This window comes from Lissotriton helveticus, chromosome 7 (assembly GCF_964261635.1).
Source record: "Lissotriton helveticus chromosome 7, aLisHel1.1, whole genome shotgun sequence".
NCBI lineage: Eukaryota > Metazoa > Chordata > Amphibia > Caudata > Salamandridae > Lissotriton > Lissotriton helveticus.
The window spans coordinates 1,617,516,887-1,617,538,728 of record NC_136068.1 but is presented as its reverse complement, the minus strand read 5'-3'; the positions used below and the strand labels follow the sequence as shown (position 1 = coordinate 1,617,538,728).

The window sequence follows — 21,842 nt, the reverse complement described above, 5'->3', positions numbered from 1 at the left end:
AATTTGTCATATATTTGTGGAGTAAGGAATTCGAAGCATTGTTCTAGTATAGAGCATAAACAAACAGATTAGGATATTATTTTTTACAATTGCTGAACTATTAATCATTCCACTTCTACCCTATCCTTCAAGATACACATTGCTGCGACTGTTGATTGTTATCGAAGAGCTGTTACAAATTGATCCATGTGCCCCTTTATTTATTCCTCCCAAGTAGCAATACCCAGAGGTAGCAAAGAAACAGAGTAATAGGAGCTTTAAGCACAGATACCGAGTCTACGTTTCACTAGCAAGGAGCAAGAGAAAGCAAGAATGGGTGTGATGGAGCTAGGAGCAGAAAGTGATGGAGAGAACAGAAGAGAGGTGGGATAGTTGGGTGAATTACTTTAAATCCTCACGCCTGCTGTCCTTGCTCTCTCGGGACTTTCATCGAATTGGTTACCATAAGAAGCATGGCCCCTCCCAGAATTAAATGCCACTGTGAGAAGGGAAAGATAAAAGAGATAAGAAACCACCGAGTACAGCACAGTCCGTAGGGCAGTCTTTACTACCCCACCAATCAAAACACTCAACACTTCCTCACCAATGTGACGTTCATGGCGTAGCACAGGGAATACTCTACGGCATAAAGTTGATTAAGGCAAGGAAAGGCATCAAAGACTAGGAACTCTCTCTTACCCCACTCACCTTCTTCCATGTGCGCAATGCAGGGCTATAATTCATACTAAGCCGCTATTACCTTTCTAATAAAGCCAATCACACCCTCCAGGTGCATAGCGCAGAGGGGCAATCATGAATGAATCTCTAGTATCCCTCTAATACAGTTACTATCATCATCGCCTCCATGAACAGTGCATAGCTGCATCTATTAGGGAGTATCTACTACCCCTGTAAGGAAACCACCTTCTTCCCATGTGCACAGTGCAGCACAGCAATCATTAGGGAGTCCCGAATAACCATCACATGTAGCCACTCTCACATTCTACATTTGTGCACACTGCAGGGTGGCAGCATCTTTTAGGAAGATTCAACAACCACTCTAACGAAGCCACTCGAATCTGAATTCCTCCAAGGATATCAGAGAATGACCTCCTCTCTAATCAAACTGCTCACTCCTGTCTCAACCATGCACAGGGCAAAGCCCAGGAGTTTCTCTTCTATTCCCTAATCAGATGACTCCCTCTTCCCAGTGCATCCTCTAGGAAACCAAAGGGTTTATCATCTGTCTCCATGACAACCCACATACTCTGCTCCATACCATCTAGAGCAATAATTAGGGGGCTTTACTAAACCACCTATGCAGACTAAGGGCCTGATTTAGAGTTTGGCGGACAGGTTAATCCGTCACAAACATGGCGGATCTTCCCTCCACCTCATTACAACTGCCATAACACATAATAAGGATGAAAGGATATCAGTCACGTTTGTGATGGAATAACTTGTCTGCCAAGATCTAAATCAGCCCCTAAATACTTTCTCCCCTGACCACGCACCGTGGTAACTGTGAAGGGGGTCTCTACCTCATCCTTTTCTCTACTTGTGTGTTTGGGGAGCGTCTGCTAGTTTTTCGACTACAAGTCTCATCTTTCTCTCCTAAGCACTACCCAGAGCATCTCTTACATGCTTCCATCCATGCTCGGGCCTCACACCAAACTTCCAGCACTGAGCCACTGAAAAGCCTAATGGATCTGGTTAAGCTGCTGCACTATTCTCCCAAAAAGCATCAGGATTGTTACGCTGCATTAAGCTGTTCCTCTTTCTTCTTCCTTCATAAACCACTTACCCCATGACTCTGGTCCTTTTCTAGAGACAGCTCGCTCTTGATGGAGTTTCTTAAAAAACAGTTGAGTCCCGATGCTTTTACGATTTTACAGAATAACCTAAGTGAAGGCAGAAACTCCAGGACAACATGGGCCAAGCAAGGCACTAAATCCATACCAATAAACTGTACATTCAACTTACATATTTGGCAAAAAAGGATTTCTGCTCTTGTGGATTCTTGGCCTTTTGTGCTTGCTCCATCTCCAGACGCTCTATAAATGCTGCAGTCTCAGGCCTGACAGGAGAGAAAAACATCAAAAGAACTGATGAGTGAAGCACAATATGTTGTAAAGGAAGTCAACGTGGAGTCTGTGTACAACTGAGCAATAGTGGCAGAAAGACTCCACCCAACCTATGAACGATATTGGAAATGGAGGACCCAAACTCAAGACCCCCCAGTATGCTCCAAGAGACATGTAGACAAGAAGGGACGGAAGGGGAGTATCTGCATTCTCAGACAACTGCAGCAGCCAACACAAGTGCAGGACCCTTGAATGAGGGATGCTGGACAGGTCAAAGCTCTCAAATGCACTATAAAGGGATCTGAGACAAAGCAGTGTTAACAAACATTTCACTCTTAGGAACCTAGTGGTATGGTGCTGGTGGGGTGAGTGGTAGCGCAGTATAAAACATAGGTGAAATAGTGGGTGATTTGTTAATATAACTAAAGCAATATGTGGCAGCACACAGTCATTTACTGACAGCATAGTTTCCATTAAAATAGCCACTAGATTTGCACAGACATACATTTTTTTTCACAACAAATTTTATTTGTCAACAGCCGTAGAAACCCCAGAGTATCTTGGGTTTTGGATGATACAATATAAAAGAAAGTTCCACCACTGATGTCGATCGTTATGTCAAAATTGGACAACTGAGAATCAAAAATTAAACTATCAATTGACCAAATATAAAACCGTGCCATAACCAAATTCCACATTCTGTTATAGGCAGTTCCCAGCCACCCCCACCAAGAGATTGTATATGCATGTTGGAGTATAGCTCTGCACCATCGTTTCATCTCAACAGATCCGTGATTGTTTTTTATGGGCTCTAGGTACAGCCCACTGTAGTCCGCCCATGTCTTCCAGATCTTGTGGTGTTTCTGGGGCACCCCCTCGCCTTGAATATTGGAATTTCCATTCCGATACGGAAGTCCAATCCCCGCTTCCAGACCTCTACTAATGGAGGAAATGTGACCTTCCATGCCTTGGCAATGTCGCGCTTCGCCAAGGTGGAATCCAGGAGTAATAAATGACGTTTCAACTATTGCCCCCTATCCCCTCTGTGATATGTAGAATGGCGTGAGGGGAATATCCCATCCCAGCACCTCAGAGAGGCATGCAACCACTCCCCGCCAAAACCTCGAGAGCACAGTACACTGCCATATTGTGTGTAGGAGGGTACCCTCAGCATTTCGACAAAGCAGGCAAAGAGGGTATTCGACTAGTCAGGCCCTCCATAATCTATACCTTGTGTAATAGACCCAGTGGAGGTATTTGAATTGTATAAGACGTAGGCTTGTCGCGATAGCAGCATATCGCGGCGATTCGGGCACCTCGGCCCAGTCATCGTCATCTAGTGGGCCTAGATCCTTTTGACAGGCGTCTTGAGTAGTAGTGTCTAGTGTGGTGGGGCTATTAGAAATGAGTGTTCAATATATTTTAGTACTTTTTATGGTGTCCTAGATTCCCCATAAAGACATTGGCCTCTATCGGGTTGAATTCAGGTAGGTCCTCTTGGTGTTTAATGTAGGGGGACAGTGAGTGCCGCAATTGAAGGTATTTGTAAAACTGAGTGTGGAATGTCGTATTCTTTCTGAAGCTCCTGGAAGGACTTTAGAGTCTGACCCGGCAGGAGCACCCCCAGCGTAGATATACCAAAGGCCTCGCATTCCCAAAAGCGGGAAAATATCGATATTTGTGGTAGGAGACTGTTATGCCAGAGGGGGGTATCTTTCGTCAGTCGAACCCACCACCCCACCTGACGCAGCTACTGCTTCCACACCATGAATACTGTCCTCATTGCTGGCAGTAGCGCATCAAGTGCCGGACCAGAGTATAATATCATATGTAGGGATGTATTCCCCTTTAGCCAGCATTCAACTGCGTATGCTGGGTCCCGTTGATCCCCATACAACGAATTGTTAAGAACAAGACAGTGGGATGCTGCATGATATGCCTGGACAGCGGGGGTCGCAAAGCACCCGCAGTATTTGGAATGGATGAAAACAGGTTTTCAGCCCCACCCTTGCAGAACCCCCGACCCAAAGGAATTGGCCCAGGATCGCATTTAGCTGTCGGAACCTGGTGGGCAGGATTGTGAAGGGGTAATTCTAGAGTTGGTACAACAGGCAGGATAAAGAGACCATCTTGAAGATTGCTGATCTGCCAAATAGGGATAAGGGTAAATGTGACCAGGCGCGACCCTGCTCCCTGAGTTGCACCCATAATGGAGCCAGATTTCTGCCCCACAAGGCAGTTTGTAAGAGGACAAGAACACCCTAAGATATTTGAACCCATTTAAGATCACCGTCACCTCGACTGACCATGCACCCAGATGATACCCACCCTGCACCGGCCACAGAAATTACTTGCAGGTGTTCATGTATAAACCAGAGGTCTCGCCAAAAATCTGCATTATCAGGAGCAGCCTGAGGGCTGATCAGTTAGGGTCAGTAAGAAAAAACAGTACATCTTCCGCATATAATGCTATGCGGTCCGAGACCTCACGGGACCATTCAAAGCTGCAGACCTGGGCTTCTATCCTAACCTAACCGCAAGCGCCTCCATAGGGAGCGCAAACAGGTATGAGAAAAGAGGGCAGCCCTGACGGGTACCCCGCCCGACAAAGCAGGTCTGTGAGACCGAATCAGCTACTCGGACAGAGGCAGTAAGGTCGGTATATAACAGTTGGATATATGAAAAAAGGGAGGACCGAAGTTTAGTCGAGGCAGGAGTGCAAAAAGGTAAGCCCAGCTGAGTGAATCGAAGGCCTTGTCGATGTCGGCAAGCAAGAGTGCTGCTGGCCCGTCAAGGCGGGCCACCGACGCAATGGCATTTTGGCACAACGGATATTGTGTAATGTGGCACTGCCCGGCATAAAGCCTGCCTGATCAGGGCGAACAAGGGCTGTGATATGTGGTACAATACAATTAGCGATGACCTTGGCCAGGAGTTTGGCCTTCACATTAAGCAGAGATATTGGAAGATATGATGCATGGTGTTCAGGGGGGTCGACCGGGTTTTAGAAAAACAACTACTTCAGCGTGCCTCTAGTCTTGTGGGAGGCACCCCTCATCCAAGGCAGTGTTAAGCACCGCTAGGTTGTGGGTTCCTAGTTGAGATGGAAATATTTTATAGAATTCACAAAAAAGCCATTCGGACCAGAAGCCCTGTCACTGTATCAGACAGGGCTCGCGGAGGTAGATCGTCTATGAACTGATGTACAGTATCCACCGGTAGGAGCTCCCTGGGGGTATGAAGGCCTGCCAAGTAATCTGCTAAACTTGCCGCAATTTCTGCTGGATCTGAGAGTATCTTTCCAGCGCGGCCACGGATGCCCGGGAGGGCATGTGGGCATAATGCCCGCTGACAGACGGTGCAGCATGGAGCTAGATTTATCTCCCCATTGATATATACTGCTGCAGGTGGCTAACCAAATCGTTCTAGCTTCGTCCATCAGTTCACCAGCATATAATTGTTGCGCGAGTAGTAGCTGTTTGCGCACCCAAGTCCCCTTCTCACCCCTGCTCCCAAGCTTTAGACTTTGGAGTTGGGCCTCAGTTTGGGTAAATTTCTCATGCCGCTTTCTGCGCTGTGCAATGTGAAACATCTACGCCCCTGAGGGTTGGTTACATGGCCTTCCACAGTATTTCTGGAGATTCCACCATCCCCTCGTTATGTAAAATGTAATCTGCGATGCCCGTGTGCATATGGGATTTGTATTGCTCATCATGTAGTTGCCATGGCAAGAACCGCCACTGGAACGGAGGGTGCCAGAGGCCCAGTCGCAACCCCAGTGCCACTGAAGAGTGGTCAGAGACCCATGGGCAGGATTTCTGCTGTTGCAAGTCTATGGAGCTGATCTAAGGAGATATATATATATAAATAAATAAATAATCGAGGTGGGAAAAAGAGTCATGAACACTGGAGAAATACGTATATTCTTGATTTGTTGGGTGGAGTCTCCTCCATGTGTCTATCCATCCATTCCCCTGGACCAATGACTAGTTGTGACTCACGCGTTGCCATCTGCCTCCCAGGGGTGCGCCATCTGTCTCGGTGTGGACACATTACGTCATTCCAATCGCACCCAACAACCGTCAAACCCACTGGAATCTCCGTCCAAGGGCTAAGGCTCTATGAGGTTCCAAGCTATGGGCAGGAGGTCATACACACTAGCCAAAATGAGCTGCTCCCCCTATAGTGTGCCAGATATAATGTATCTACCTTGGGGGTCTGACCAAATCTTATTATGAGTGTATGGAACTCTGCAGTGAATTAAAATCGAGACCTCTGGAACACCTAGTGAATCCTAAATAAAAAATCTGAATAAATTCAAAGCGGGCGAGGCAGATTACCTTGGTGCATAGCAGGTGAGTTTCTTGCAAGACCAAGAAGTCTGGTTTGTACCGCTTGACCGGGCGCAGTATGGCTCCTCGTTTAATTTTGTGAAGGAGGTCACGGACGTTCACCTAATTACATGGAGCTCCCTCCTGGAGGCCTCAGTAATGTCTGGTGACGTCATACTCAGTGCAGTATATGCGTGAGGGGTGGCATGTGTATGGCGTGGCCAGAACGTGACATGCGTAAGCGATAAATATATCACTAAAAACGACAGGTAACTGCCCAATATCACCCCCCACTTCACCCCACCCCAATACCTCATAACCGATGAAAGACATACAGTTTTACTGGTAAAAATATATTGCACACAAACAATGTGTGGTAATCGGGTATCGGTGAATATTTTATTTTGACATCAACAAGTAAAGAGTATTGATTTGTTTCCATCCTATTAAAACCTTTGCTTCCACCACAGTTTGGGAGACAGTGATGGAAGGTCATGGTGCGGGGCCAATGAGGACTCGAGAGCATGCACTGGTGATACATGGAAGAGGACCCCATCAAACATGACAGCTTGATGGGGACCTCTCAGTGGTCTGGAGGGGTGACTGAATTAATATTCGTAGAAGGCTTACACCATGAAGAGGTAAACGGCTGCAGTATAGAGGGATGTAGAAGATTACGGTTCTAAGGACCTGCATTGCACTAAGTACTCTGAAGAGCATGCAGTGCAGGAAAAATAAATACACTAATAGACAGGCATTTGGAAACACAACAAATGTATGTTTCAAGTACATGCTGTGTGCTGATGTTTGGGTGAGTCAGAAACCATCAGTACTCTTGTGTACTTAAAGTATGGAAATGTCGAAGATGAACTTAGGAATGGGTTATAGCCACACTACAACAAACCAGCCTTAATTATGCGGACAGCATTTCCCCTCCATCCACAACACGGGCCCTAGCTGTACATTTCACAATTCATCTGTCTTAATAAAATGAATATGCTACTTACCAGTATGCATCTGTTCTTGGCATGTAGGGCTGCTAACATTCATATCTAGTGCATAGATCGCCGCCTAGTGTTGGGTCCGGATGATTGCACATTGTTGTCCTGGAAGAGTCTTCGAAGTATCACGAGATAGGTGGCTCCTCCCCTGGACTACAGTGCGCATGGGCATCGACTCCATCCCCAGATTGTTTTTAGCCATTGTGGCAGAGATGGAGTGAAACAGTGTACAGGATGTCCATGCTAATGATGAATGCAAGAGAGTGTCTGCAGCCGCTACGGGCACCGGGGAGGAGGGCGGGCGATATGAATGTTAGCAGCCCTACATGCCAAGAACAGATGCATACTGGTAAGTAGCATATTCAGTTCGAGGCATGTGGGCTGCTAAATTCATATCTAGTGCATAGAATACACAGCAGTCCCTCCATTAAGGGCGGTTGCCCGTGCCAGCTACAGAAGCTTGAAAAAGTGTCTTGAGAACAGCCTGTCCTACAGCTGCTTGCTGTTTGGAATGCACATCTACGCAATAATGCTTGGTAAATGTGTGTGGTGTAGACCATGTGGCTGCTCTACAAATGTCTTCTAAAGGAATGTTCCCCAGGAAAGCCATGGAGGCCCCCAATTTGCGTGTAGAGTGCGCCCTTGGGGGTATTGTTAAAGTGCGTTTAGCCTTTTGATAACAGATTTGAATGCATTTAACAATCCATCTGGCTATTCCTGCTTTGGAAATGGGGTTGCCTTTGTGTTGTGCTGAGAAGGCAACAAAAAGTTGTTGTGTGTTCCTAAAGGGTTGTGTCCTGTCAATGTAGTACATTAGCGCCCTCCTAACGTCTAATGTATGAAGCATTCTTTCTGCTACCGTTTGCGGGTTTTGGAAAAATGCAGGCAGGTCAATAGTTTGGTTGATATGAAACTGTGACACCACCTTTGGAAGGAATTTGGCGTTAGTGCGGAGCACTACCCTGTTAGAGTGTATTTGGATGAATGGCTCTTGGATTGTGAGCGCTTGCAGCTCACTAACACGCCTGAGCGACGTGATAGCAATGAGAAAAGCCACTTTCCATGTTAGAAATTGAAGTTCGCATGAGTGCAGTGGCTCGAAAGGTGGGCCCATCAGCCTAGTGAGGACCACATTGAGGTTCCACACAGGAGCTGGTGGAGTTCTAGGAGGAATGACTCGTTTCAGTCCCTCTAGGAACGCTTTAATGGCAGGCACTCTGAAAACAGAGAGGTGCTGCCGATTCTGGAGGTAAGCCGCTATGGCGGATAAATGTATCCGAATGGAGGCGTATGCCAGATTGCATTTGTAAAGATGTAACAAATAGCAGATGATGTTAGGAATGGATGCATCTAGCGGGTTGATATTGTTGTCTGTACAGTAAATGACAAACCGCTTCCATTTTGCAGCATAGCAAGCTCTGGTCGTGGGCTTCCTTGCCTCACGGATGATGTCCATGCATTCAGGAGGCAGGTTGAGGTAGCCAAATTCTAAGACCTCAGGAGCCAGATCGCCAGATTGAGCTGTTGCGGATCTGGATGCTGAATGTCGCCATGGCTCTGCGTCAAGAGGCTGGGTGTGAGATGCAGCCTTTGATGCGGTACCACGGAAAGTTCTAGAAACGTGGTGTACCACGGTTGGCGTGCCCATGTTGGAGCAACTAGGATGAGAGTCATCGAGTGTTGCTTTAGCTTTCTTGCCACCAGCGGAATGAGAGGCGCTGGGGGAAAAGCGTACGCAAATTTGCCTGACCAGTTCATCCATATCGCATTCCCCTGCAATTGCGGATGAGGGAACCTGGCGGCAAAGCTTTGGCATTTTGCGTTTTCCCTTGTGGCAAACAGGTCTATCTGTGGATGACCCCACTGCTGGAAGTACGGGTGGAGCACTGATGGATGAATCTCCCACTCGTGCATTTGATGGCTGTACCTGCTGAGCAGATCCGCCATCTGATTGTCCTTGCCGGGGAGGTGTTCTGCCATGAGGAAAATGTTCCTCTGAATGGCCCACTTCCACATGCTCTGAGCCAGATGAGACAGCTGTGGTGAGCGAGTACCTCCTTGCTTTTGGATGTAGTACATGGCTGTCATGTTGTCCGTCCGGATCAACACGACTTTGTTGCACAAATGTACCTTGAAGGACTTTAGCGCCATGAAGATTGCCATCAATTCCAGGTAGTTGATGTGCAACTTCTGTTGTTGAGTGGACCACAGTCCCTGCACAGTGTAGTGGAGCACATGAGCTCCCCATCCTTCGAGAGATGCGTCCGTCGTCAGGATAATCTGTGGCACCGGCTCTTGGAACGGTCGTCCCTTGCAAAGGTTGTGTGGATTCCACCAATGCAGAGAGTTGTATGCCCGACCGGTCACCAACACTAGGTCCGTCAGTTGTCCCCGAGCCTGTGTCCACTGATTTGCCAAGCATTCTTGGAGAGGACGCATGTGCAACCTCGCGTGCGGGACTATGAAAATGCAGGAGGCCATCATGCCTATCAACTGCATGAACACTCTCGCTGGTAGGGAGTGTTGCGGTCTGAACCGTTGGATTAGTGACTGGACGCTGTTGATCCTGGCCGGGTTTGGCTGAGCCATAGCAGTCAGGGTGTTTATTGTCGCGCCTAGATACTGCCGCACATGGGCTGGTTGAAGGTGCGACTTTGGGTAGTTTAGCGAGAATCCCAGATTGTGAAGGAGTTGAATAGTGTGGGACATGTCCGCGGCGCATTGTAGTTCCAACTTCGCTTGAACAAGCCAGTCGTCTAGGTACGGGTAGACATGTATGTTCTGCCGTCTGAGGTGCGCCGCTACTGTCGCCAGACACTTTGTAAACACTCTGGGGGCAGTAGTCACCCCGAAGGGTAGGACTTTGAACTGATAGTGTTTGTTTTGAACGGTGAACCTGAGGTACTTTCTGTGGGATGGGTGGAGTGGGATGTGGAAGTAAGCATCCTTGAGGTCTAAGGTTGCCAGGAAGTCCCCTTGGTTTAGCAGGGGAAGAATTTGTTGCAGTGTCAGCATGTGAAAGTGTTCTGACAGTACATACATGTTGAGGGGACGTAGATCCAGAATAGGTCTGAGGGATCCGTCCTTTTTTGGAATGAGGAAGTACAGGGAATAGACCCCTGTGCCTTCCTCCTCCATTGGTACGAGCTCTATTGTGCCTTTTTGCAGCATTACCAAGACCTCCTGCTGCAATAAGTGCAAGTGCTCTGCCGACATAGGACGGTGTCTTGGGGGAATGTTGGGAGGAGTGGATGTTAACTCCAAACAATAACCGTATTGGATTAGTTTTCTCACCCACCTGTCTGTGGTGATGGATGTCCAGAATGGCAGGAACTGCTGGAGTCTCCCCCCGACAGGTGTTGGATGGTCGGGGGGCAGTGACAGAGAGTCACTGTTTGTTGGCGGCAGAGGAACGGGAGTTGTTGTTCCCTCTGCCCCTGCCCTAGGCACTGTTACCTCTGTAACCCCCTCTACCTTGCTTGGGGTAGGAGGATTGTGCACCACCCTTTGTAAATTGTGATTGTTGACCCAAGTGTCCTCTGGTAACACCACGCGCTCCTGAGCGACGAAAAGTGTTTCCCCTGAATTGTTGGGACTGAAGTGCCCCCATGGACTTAGCATTCTCGTTGTCCTTTTTAATCTTTTCAAGTGTGGTGTCTACATCTGGGCCAAACAGTCTGTCAGGATTGACGGGCTGGTTGAGGATTGTAGTTTGGATGTCAGGCTTAAATCCAGATATACGAAGCCAAGCTTGTCGTCTTAGCATGACGCTAGTGTTAATCCCCCTAGCCGCCGTGTCTGCCACATCAAGTGCACACTTTATTGCAGCGTTTGATATAAGCTTCTCCTCTTGTATGAGCATTTCGGCTGCTTCTTTATACTCATCAGGTAGATGTTGAAGGAGCTGTTCTAGGGTGTCGTAATGCGCCCTATCGTAACGCGCCAATAGTGCCTGTGTGTTTGCTATACGCCATACATTGGCAGCCTGCGCAGCCACCCTCTTGCCGGATGCCTCAAGCATTTTCGACTCCTTGTCAGGGGGAGGAGCTTCACCCGTAGTTTGGGAGTTTGCCCTCTTGCGGGCATTGGCGACCACCAACGAGTCCAGAGGCAACTGTCCTCGAATATATGCAGGATCTCCAGGTGCTGGCCTGTATTTTTTCTCGATACGTGGGTTCACCACTCTTGCCCTGGAAGGTTCCTTAAAGATCTCTGGGGCATGTCTAAGGACACCTTTGAGCATAGGAAGTATTTTAACAGTTCTTTCTGAGACAGAGAAAGTGTTAAACAAAAAGTCTTCCTCCACCGGGTCAGCATGCATGTCTACATCATGATTTGCTGCTGCCCGTTCGATTAAACACACTTTACGCCGGAATCACGACAAAACTGCAGAAAAAGCTCCAGCGTATCCAAAACGCATCAGCGAGACTCATATTAGACATCCCGCGCCAAGAGCACATCACCGGACACCTAGAAAACCTCCACTGGCTTCCCGTCAATAAGAGAATTACCTTCCGCCTTCTTACCCACGCACACAAGGCCCTTTATAATCTGGGACCCGAATGCCTCAACACCCGACTATCCTTCTACATTCCCACCCGCCAACTAAGATCATCCAACCAAGCCCTCGCCGCAGTCCCGCGCATCCGAAAAACCACCATGGGTGGCAGATCATTCTCCTTCCTGGCTGCCAAGACCTGGAACTCACTTCCCACCCACCTCCGCCTCACTCAGAACCACATCTCCTTCAGAAAAGAACTGAAAACCTGGCTATTCGACAAATAGTGAACCCCTCCCTCTAGCGCCTTGAGACCCTCTGGGTGAGTAGTGCGCTATATAAATGCACGAACTTGAACTTGAACTATTAAAGCATTAAATGCTGCAGAATCCTCAGTTGGAGATGTACGTGCCCCAAAACCTTGTGGATCTTGTACCACCTGCTGTCCACCTTGGTCCCCAGTGTCGTCATATGTGTCCTGCTGAACATCAGGGTCATTGTCCACTGGGAAATTGTATTGGTCGTCTTCCTCATCATCCTCTCCCCCTGATTGGTTTGGGGAAGGTGATGGACTCCTTGGTGGTGGTAGAACGGGCTCAATAAGGGCAGGACTGTCCAGTGCTGTCCTCTTTTTCTTCAGTGGAATAACATATGATTCCAGTGGTTGGGAAGTGATCTTCCTTTTGTAAATGGTCAGTTTCCCTGTGTGGGCATCGATGTAATGCTCTGATTGGTCATCTGAGGCCTGAAGCGCCGAAGGAGCCGAAGTCTGTGGCACCGATCTAGGTGCAAACGCCTTTGGTGGCACCTTTGGTGGAAGAGTGTAAAGAAGCTTGGCTGATGACTTCTGAGGAGCGTCCACCTCCTTTGGAGCCGACGGTGTGGGAGCCGTCGTCGACAAAGGTTTTTCCCGAATCCGTTTCAGGGAGTCGGTGACCTGCGCGGTGAAGGAGGCGGAGGGTGTGGTAGCCGACGGCCGGTGTCCGGTGGCGTCGGAGTCCCTCGGTGTCGACGGTATTTGCGTCGACGAATCTTCAGCCGCATTGTGGCGCGGGTCCTTTGTAGACTTTGGCGCCGACGCTGCAGATTCGACATCTTTGTGCCGATGCGTAGTGCCTGCGGCCTTCGGGTCGTGGCTTGTAGTCGACTTTTGTTCGACTGGGCGTTTAGTTGGCTGCGCCGTAGGAGCGTCTGAAGGCGTGTGAACCGACTTCGACGATCGTGCCGGAGCAACAGAGGCCGACTCTTGACGGACGGCCTTCTTGGAGGACAAGTCCTTGTGCACCTTGTGCGGCGCTGCTGTCTCGACAGCCTTCTTCGACTTCTGTGGGCCGGAGGTGGACGGAGCCGATGAAGGAGCCGGTTTCGATATTGTTTGCTGGACGTCAGCCTTTTTTGGTGTTGTCGCGTCCGGTAGTTTCGTTTTCGCTTTTGCCTGGACGTCGGCCATTTTGTCTTTTGTCGAATCCGTGGGTTTCGGTTTCGATTTCGGCTGGACGTCGGCCATCTTAGGTGCCGTAGAGACCGAAGGTTTCGTTTTCGGTTTCGATACGGTTAATGGCGGCTCCGCTTGAGTGTCCGTGGCCGGGCGAGAAGGCGGGGCCGGGGATAGCGATGCGGGGTCGTGGGTAAGGCCGAGTGGCGATCCCGTGACCTGAGCCTGAATTATATAGACTTCGGGGCATAGCTCTTCCTCCGAGCTATCATCCGCGGCCCCATAAACTTCTTAGTCGTCCCCTACCTCCTCAACGTATTCAGTGTCCTGGCCGTGCCCTTCGACGTGTTCTTCGGCATCGGACTGGACCTCCGTCGTCGGAGGCGAAATTTGGAGATGATGGCTACTGCCTTCCACCGCGGGGTCGTCGAATATGTTGTCGGGTGCCGGTGCCGCTCGCTGGGCCTCGAGGCGCGCCGCGCGCCGATGCTTGAGCGTCTTCTTCGACCTGAATTGAGAGCAGGCCATGCAGTTGTCTTCGTTGTGGTCCGGTGACAGGCATTTGTTACAGACCGGATGCACATCGATGTGTGGATATTTGGATCCACAGATGGGGCAGTATTTAAATGGGCTCCGCTCCATGGTAAGGTTGTCGGGTCTTGCTGCGACGAGAGGGCCTCGATGTCTGAAGAGTAACTTGACTCCGTTGATTTCCGGCTCCGAGAGTCGGACGACGCTCGAGACCGTGCGCAAACAATACCGACGCTGGTAACGAAGGCCTTTTGGCCTTAAGAACAAAGTTTATCGGTTCCGACACGGAGACGTCGAGAACCACATCCGAACCCAATGGCGGAAAAAAACAATCTGGGGATGGAGTCGATGCCCATGCGCACTGTAGTCCAGGGGAGGAGCCACCTATCTCGTGATACTTCGAAGACTCTTCCAGGACAACAATGTGCAATCATCCGGACCCAACACTAGGCGGCGATCTATGCACTAGATATGAATTTAGCAGCCCACATGCCTCGAACCTGCACATTTCAAACCACAATTGTATATGTCTCAATGTGTTATGATCATTGTAGTTATTCATAAGCACATTATGCTCTAAAGTAACTATGGAAGATTAGCACTCGTGTACGATTGCGGTATAGAGGGGGCTTTTGCGTCCTATCGCCTAGATGTGTGGAAAGGAGGAGTATTTTTAAGGAGCTGCGGTACTGATACTTACACTGCTGCTGGCATAGGCTGCTGCAGCTGAACAGTGGTGTTGAAGAGTTCGAGGTCAACATCCTCAACTTCCGCTCCAGAGCAAGCTCCAGGAATCGTCACAATGGAAACTCCAATAATGTTCCCAGTTACATCTGTGTGCACACTTATTTGGTCTGATAGGTGAGACTCCACAAGGGAGCACTGTATTCAGAGGCAAAAAAAATATCGGTTAGAGTAGGTAAGGACGCCAGAGGATTTTATCACACGAGGAGGAAGAAGACAACAGTTAGTAAGCACTCCAGCAAGAAACATTGCTGCCAGAGACAGTAAGAATGCTGGACTAACCTTACCACCCACAAGAAAGCACAATTAAAACTAAAACAAGTGCCCAACTAGGAGGCTCACTACATGTACAGTACGCCTGTAAAGCTAGCTCAGAATTAAACTCCAGTGATATACAGATACTGTGAAGATCAGAATTTCTACTGTGGAAATTCCAATAGCTTTCTAACTTTTACAGCTCAGCCTGGTCAATTAGCACAGAAGTCATGGTCTGCACATCAATATAAACGTTTCCCCCTCACTCTGGTAACATTTCCCTGTGCAAATGTAGTCTTGCAGACTCGATTGGAATAGCAACTCCCATCACTGGACACATCTGAATTTTAATACAACTTTTTTAATTGGGTTTTCTTTGTGCAATACAAACACAAGACAGTACATCCGTAGCATCTTGCATTTACCAATTATTATACAGTACATAATCTTCAGTCGAATGACTGGATGGAGTTTTGCCCCATCAGTTTCTCCCTCGGGTTTGACCCTCCCTCGCATCTGTTCCCGTCCATTCCTATATGTCATCATCCATTAAGCATGCACATCCCCATCATCTAATCATAACATCTTGCACAAGAGAGTTTTTGTGTCCCTTCCTGCTCTCCCCGACAGCGAACCGCATCTCCTCCAAGCAGCAGACGCTCACGGTGGGTGCATTAACAAACACGCCTTCAAGGGGTCCCATATATCCCTAAGTCAGGAGGTAGGAGGGAGGAGCTCTGCATAAGTCATGGTTTGCTTCTGCCATAGTATTAGGTCTTGTAATCAGATCTTAAAATTAGGTGCTCTGCCCATTCCCCTTTTTTAAGCTAATAAGAGTCCCAGTGCAATGAATTTCTTATATGTCGCCTCAATTTCCGCAGTGTAGCCTAGCAGTGCTGTGACCGGCAATGCCGGAACAGGAGCTCCTATCATTGCTCCCAACACCCTTATAACCTGCTACCTGTATGCCTTTACAGAATCACAGTTCCAGGCCAGGAGTAAGAAATCGTCATTTGTCTGTCTGCATCCATCGCATTTGCTATCTTCCCATATGTGGAATCTATGCAGTCTAGAAGGTGTATAATATATGCGGTGAAGACATTTATAGTGTATAATGCGCAGACAACTATTAGCCAATAGGTTCCCTGTCGGGTCACAGCAATATCTCCATAGATGATCTGTGAGAGATTAGCCCAGGTCGGTCTCCCATATTTGTCGTGAGTCAGTGGGAACCTCTGTCAAGGAGGTCTGTCTCAGGTGCTATAGTAGAGATACCCAGTGTGCCCTTGGGGGCAGGGGGGGTGCTCTGCAATATGGCATGCAGCGGGGCAAGCGCGGGCAGTTCCTGTGAGTCCCTGGGAGAGTGTAGGCATGATATGTTTGACACTGTGACAAAGCCTTACGTGGTTTCGTCCCCATTGAAGAATTGCTCTCTGCTTTTGAAAATCCGATTAGCATAAAGGTCTCCCCAGGAGTGTACTTTTACCCTCTAACATTCTGCGGCATCCTAGCTATTGTTGTCACCTTGAGGTCTGGATATTGTGAGAGAAGTAGCCTAGGTTAGAAGAGCATGGGCGCCTCTATTCTCCAGGCTGCCGTAGTGTAGTACACTGTAGTGGGATCAGGGTCCCAATGTTTGAGATTATGTGCCTTAAAGCCCGAAATGGGATGGGATCCATGTATCCGTGCTCAATAGCGAGATGCGGCATGTAGGGGGGAGGGTGGAACCAATATATTGCATAGTGCGCACAAATAATACAGTTTCATGTCAGGGGCTTCAAAAGCTCCCTACGAGAAGGGCCGTATCAGGGTTTCCCATTTAAATCTGGGTTGTTTTCCCTTCCCATGCCAATCTAATGAGTTGCGTTTGAAGCGATTTAAATAAGTGCCGTCCAGGATTATAAGGAATGCTCATAAATAAGTATAATAATTTAGGAAGCATCACCATTTTCATTATTAAAGAGATTCTTCCTGCCATCGAGGCGCGCATGGCAATCCATCTGGTTATCATGTCCGTGACGGAAGTTAATACTTTCCCATAGCTGGCCCATAGATGCTCCGTCCTATTCCTGGAGACCATCATCCCCAAATATTTGGCCTCCTCCTGACACCAAACGATGGGGTAATCTAGGGAGTATTCCCAAATCACTAGTGAATAAAACAAAGGCCCCCTGAGTAACAAAGAATAAATAATTCCTAGATCAGGGTAAAATCATGTGTGTAAATATATATCTAGGCAATTACAGTCGCTTGTATCAAGAAAAAGATTATAGGCTAAAGATCATTCTCAAAGGTATAGTACTAAATACATTTTATTGACAATATTTCAATTCATAAACATTTTTTTTAAGATAAAGAACAATTATTTAATGCAACAAAAGAATAAAAATGGCCCTACTAAGGGCATACAGTACAATTATAACAAACAATTACAAACAGGAGTAAATGAGTAAGGGGTACAGAATAAAATATGTGGCAAAAAATATCTATTCTCGACGCGCGTTTCGGCGACCAGCGCCTTCTTCAGGAAGAGCCACAAGGTAACCTAAATATTTAGGTTACCTTGTGGCTCTTCCTGAAGAAGGAGCTGGTCGCCGAAACGCGCGTCGACAATAAATATTTAGCCTTTAATCTTTTTCTTGATACAAGCGACTGTAATTGCTTAGATATATATTTACAAACCTGTATTCCCAAATCACCTCAGTTAGGGGGAATATCAGCTTTTTGCCCCAGTTAATGTTGATTCCCAAGATCCCTCCAAACGCAGTGATCTCTCGCTGTATGGGGTTTAGAGTGATACGTGGATCGCGCACAGAGTGTTATTTCGTTTGCATATAGGGATACTAGAATAAGTGTATCGTAATGCGTAGGTTCTGGAGCTGGCGCAGCTTAGCTGCCAGTGGTTCCACTGCTTACGCAAAGAGCAGGGGAGAGAGCGGACACCCGTCTCGTTCCTCGCTACACTCTAAATACCCCGTTGATCAGAACCTTCAATTGCGGCTGTTGATACAATAGCCTTACTCACGAGAGAAAGCCGGGTGGCATCCCTTAGCGCTCCAATACCCTCAAAATGTACCCCCATTCCACCGAGTCAAATGCCTTGGTGGCATCTAAGAAAACCGCCATCGCCTCTAACTCGGGGTCCACATCTTGCATCTGCTAGAAGAAAGTTATCAGGTTGTGCGAAAAAATCTCCCGGGAATGAACCCTGCCTGATCGGGTAGCATTAAAGCATCCATTAAGCGTCTCAGTCTGTTAGCAAGCACCTTAGCTAATATTTTAACATCACAATTGATCAAGGAGAGTGGTCTGTATGCATTTACTCCCGGGCTTCCCCGGCTTCAATAATAGGACTACTGTCGCCTCCCCCATCGTAAGGGGGAGGATACTCTCTTCCTGAGCTTCCTCGTACACCAGTTTAAGTATCGGAGTCAAAGTGTCTACGTAGGTTTTATAGAAGTCGGCCGGGAGGCCGTACGACCCAGGGGCTTTTCCAGAATGTAACTAAATCACTGCAGCTTTGATTTCATCTTCTTCGATGTCGGTGGAGAGAAAGTCCCTTTGTGCGTCCCCAAGCCATTCCAGCACTACCTCTTCTAAATAGGTTTCTAGTGGGACAGGTTGTGTTACTTTAGTTGTGTAAAGATCGGTATAATAACTGGTAAAAGCGTGTAAGAATTTTTTTGTGTCTGTATGTATGGCATCCCTTGCCTTCTGTAACTCTAATGAATATTGGACGTTACAACACAAACAATTAGAACGCAGCTTTTACATCGCAACTACCATTACAACGCATGATTTTACAATGCATGCCATTACAACGCAAAATACTTTTGGGGCAACAGTGGGGTAAGTGTTGGATTGTGTAGGGGTAAAAATTACTATTCCTACTCCAGTGAGTTCAACAGTGGGGTACGTTTTGGATAGTGTAGGGGTAAAAATACTAACCCCATGTACCCCAAAACCCATACCCACCCTAAAACAAAATAATCCCTATTACTTACCTGATAATGTGTGGTAACGGCATGCGTTGTAGTGACATGCGATGTAGTGGCATGCGATGTAAAGGCAGTTGCGTTGTAAAGGTAGTTCATTGTAAAGGTAGTCCATTGTAATGGTTGTTTCCCATCTCTAATACATAGTTGGATAAGCAAAGATGTCTAATTTGCTCTGCCAGTGCCTTCCCGGGCCTCTCCTTCTCCTTATCTATGGGCCCAAAAGTACTTCCTGTTCTGCCACCTCTCCATATTCAGTCAGTTTATCCCTTATATTACTTTTTGTTTCTCCAGACGGGGAATCTAAGTGTTCTACATCCAAAAGTTTTAACTGTTTCCATGTGTCCCTCAGCACACCTCCCCCTATGAAATACAAATGCCACGTATGGTGACCATAAACGCCTTTCATATTGTGGACATGCGGGGGACCAACCGGGCATTTCTATGGGAAAAAATCCTGTATTTCTTGCCCCACCTCCTCTCTAAAGGGAGTGTCAAGTAACGCTGTAGGGCGGAGTCGCCAAGCGGCCCGAGGTATGCAATCTACAGGTAGAACTAGCATGATGAGAGCCGAGGAGTGGTCGTAAAAGGCGCGTTCTAAATGCTGGGCTTGTGCTACCCAGGGGTCCACCCCCTATAGACAAACCACTAATCCAGGCAAGCCCATAATGAGTGCATTGCCGAATACTGAGTGCCTTCCTCTAACTGGGGATGGATATGCCTCTATGCAACTATCAGATTGTGATCCTTGACTATGTTATGTAACTGCCGCTGCGTAGCTGTATGGTGGTAAGGTTGAATCTATCCTATGAGGGTCTAGCGTGGTATTACATATTTTACAACTTACATATGTGGATCCTATATCAAGCACCTTGCCCTAAAGGGTATTGAAAAATGAGGGGTCATCCACGTTTGGGCCATAGCAGGACACTAAAGTGACAGAGTACGTGGCTAGACTCCCCCACATGATACTGAATCGTCCCTGTGCGTCTTGCCACGACCCCATAGCCACATACAGAATGACTTCTTTTATAAGTATTGCTGTACCCCTGGCATACGTAAATTAAGTGGAAAGGCATCTATGTTCCGCCCAGCGAGATGCGATCCTCATTCCTGCCCCCACTCCAAAATGTGTCTCTTGTAGCTCGGTGATATGGGTGTCATGCCTCTCTAAGTAAGCTAGGATTTGTCTGCATTTTCGTGGGTTCCCCAGCTCTCTGATGTTCCATGTTATAAGGAAAAAAACCTTTATTCCCTGCTGACTTGCCATAAGTAGGGTATATGACTTGCTCCATAGTCTGGTAGTGGGTGTCTCCCCCAGGGGCCACAGCAGAGCCGCTCTGTGTGTGTCTCAATCCAATACCTCGAACTGTACAAGTTTAAAGAAGCACCGCCCCCTTCTCCCCCTCCATCGCCGACATCTCCAACTGGTCTGATAACAACTTCCCTCCCCCCCACAAGCCAGTGCCTCTGAAAGGCAGAAAAGAGAATGTAGACCCCCTCCCTCTCCCACAACGACCTCCCCAACTTAGAGAAAAAATGACCTCTCCCCCCATGAACTAGTTGTTCAAATGCCAATATACTTGAGTCTATTTTAATACCTCCCATTACATACAGTTCGGGATTAGTACAAAGCTCAAGCAATAGAAATGGTAACCTTAGAATCCAGGACAACCGTAGTAGGTCCCAGGTGGGAAACTGAAAATAAAGAGTAAAACAGAAGAGAAAGAAAAAGATCTCAACTAATCCAGTAGGATTCTCCTTCTGGGGTAGCTATCTCCAGGGAGCACCACAGCCAACCCCCTTTCGCATTACTGGAGGAGGGGTGCCTGAGTAATGTCACAGTTCTGTCCCATTTCAACCCTAGAGTTTGAGGGAAGAAAGATAGGGAGCCACAATGAGAAAAGTAGTGCAGGGGCCTATGGCTTGAACAGGCAGTGCTTATTCCATCCCCATCCCCAGGTTATAGGATACTTCTGTCTAATTTGCTCTACACACCCCGCCGGGATGCTAGGATCTTCTCCGAAGTTCTGCCACAGGGAGGGGTCCTAGTCCTGCTCTGACATAGGCGATCAGGAACATCCCGAAGAACGTCCAGCATCATAATCTTTTGCAGCTTGGTTAGTACGTTTCAGAAAGTCCTCCACTTGCTGAGGATTAGTGTAGAAATGTTGCTTTCCCTGGCGAGTGATCCGGAGACACGCTGTGTACAGCATTGCATAGTCTATTTGGACCGGTCTCAGCTTTTTGTTGACGGCCAAGAACTTTTTCCTGGCCTTCTGCATCACCAATGTAGTGTCTGGATAGAGGGCAATGTTGCTTCACTCGAATTGGAGTTGGTGCTTCTCTCTGGATAGTCCAAAGGCCACATCCCCATCACGGTAGTTCAAAATGCGGGGAACATCGCCCTCTGGGAGTCCCTCAGGGGGAGGGGAGGGTAGGGCTCCAGTGTGCGGTGCACCCTTTTTACCACCAACTGCGCAGAGAAAGCTGCAGCACCAAACAGGGTTGTCAGTATTCGCCCCACAGGGGAACAACCATCTCAGCGCATGCGTTACGACGCATGCGTCGACACCGCATGCACTTACAACGCAAGCAACGTTACGACGCGTGCGTTGTCTACGCACGCCATTACGTCGCATGCGCATTCAGAACGCATGCATTTTCAACGCATGTAATGGACGTCTGCTCCGGGGGACACAGACGACAGGCAGACAACGCTGGAACAACGACAAAGAGACAGGTAAGGAGGCTAGTTGCAGTATGGGTACTGTTTTGGGCTTGGGCTTTAGGGCTACTATTCGAATAGTTGCTATTTGGGGTTGCGTTAGGGCTACTAGGAGAATTGGTGCTGTTTTGGGGTTGCGTTAAGGCTACTAGTAGAATTGGTGCTGTTTTGGGGTTGCGTTAGGGCTACTAGGGATATAGGTCCTGTTTTGGGGTGGAGTTAGGGCTAGTTGCAGTATAGGTAATGTTTTGGCCTTTGGGG

The 21,842-nt window shown here is 48.0% G+C and overlaps 1 protein-coding gene across 2 annotated transcripts in view; it reads right to left on the bottom strand.

The window, feature by feature from the left end:
• Nucleotides 1-21,842, bottom strand: part of EMC10 (ER membrane protein complex subunit 10) — a 106,876-nt gene that overhangs the window by 37,144 nt on the left and 47,890 nt on the right. Inside the window, exons 5-7 of one of the 2 annotated variants that reach the window (XM_078655294.1) lie at nt 14,560-14,741; nt 1,963-2,056; nt 386-478 (exon numbers count right to left, since the gene is read on the bottom strand). In XM_078655294.1, coding sequence (XP_078511420.1) covers nt 395-478; nt 1,963-2,056; nt 14,560-14,741 — 360 coding nt within the window. In that variant the 3' untranslated portion in view covers nt 386-394. The remainder of the gene's footprint in view (nt 1-385; nt 479-1,962; nt 2,057-14,559; nt 14,742-21,842) is intronic. The other variant, XM_078655293.1, reaches the window with a different exon arrangement.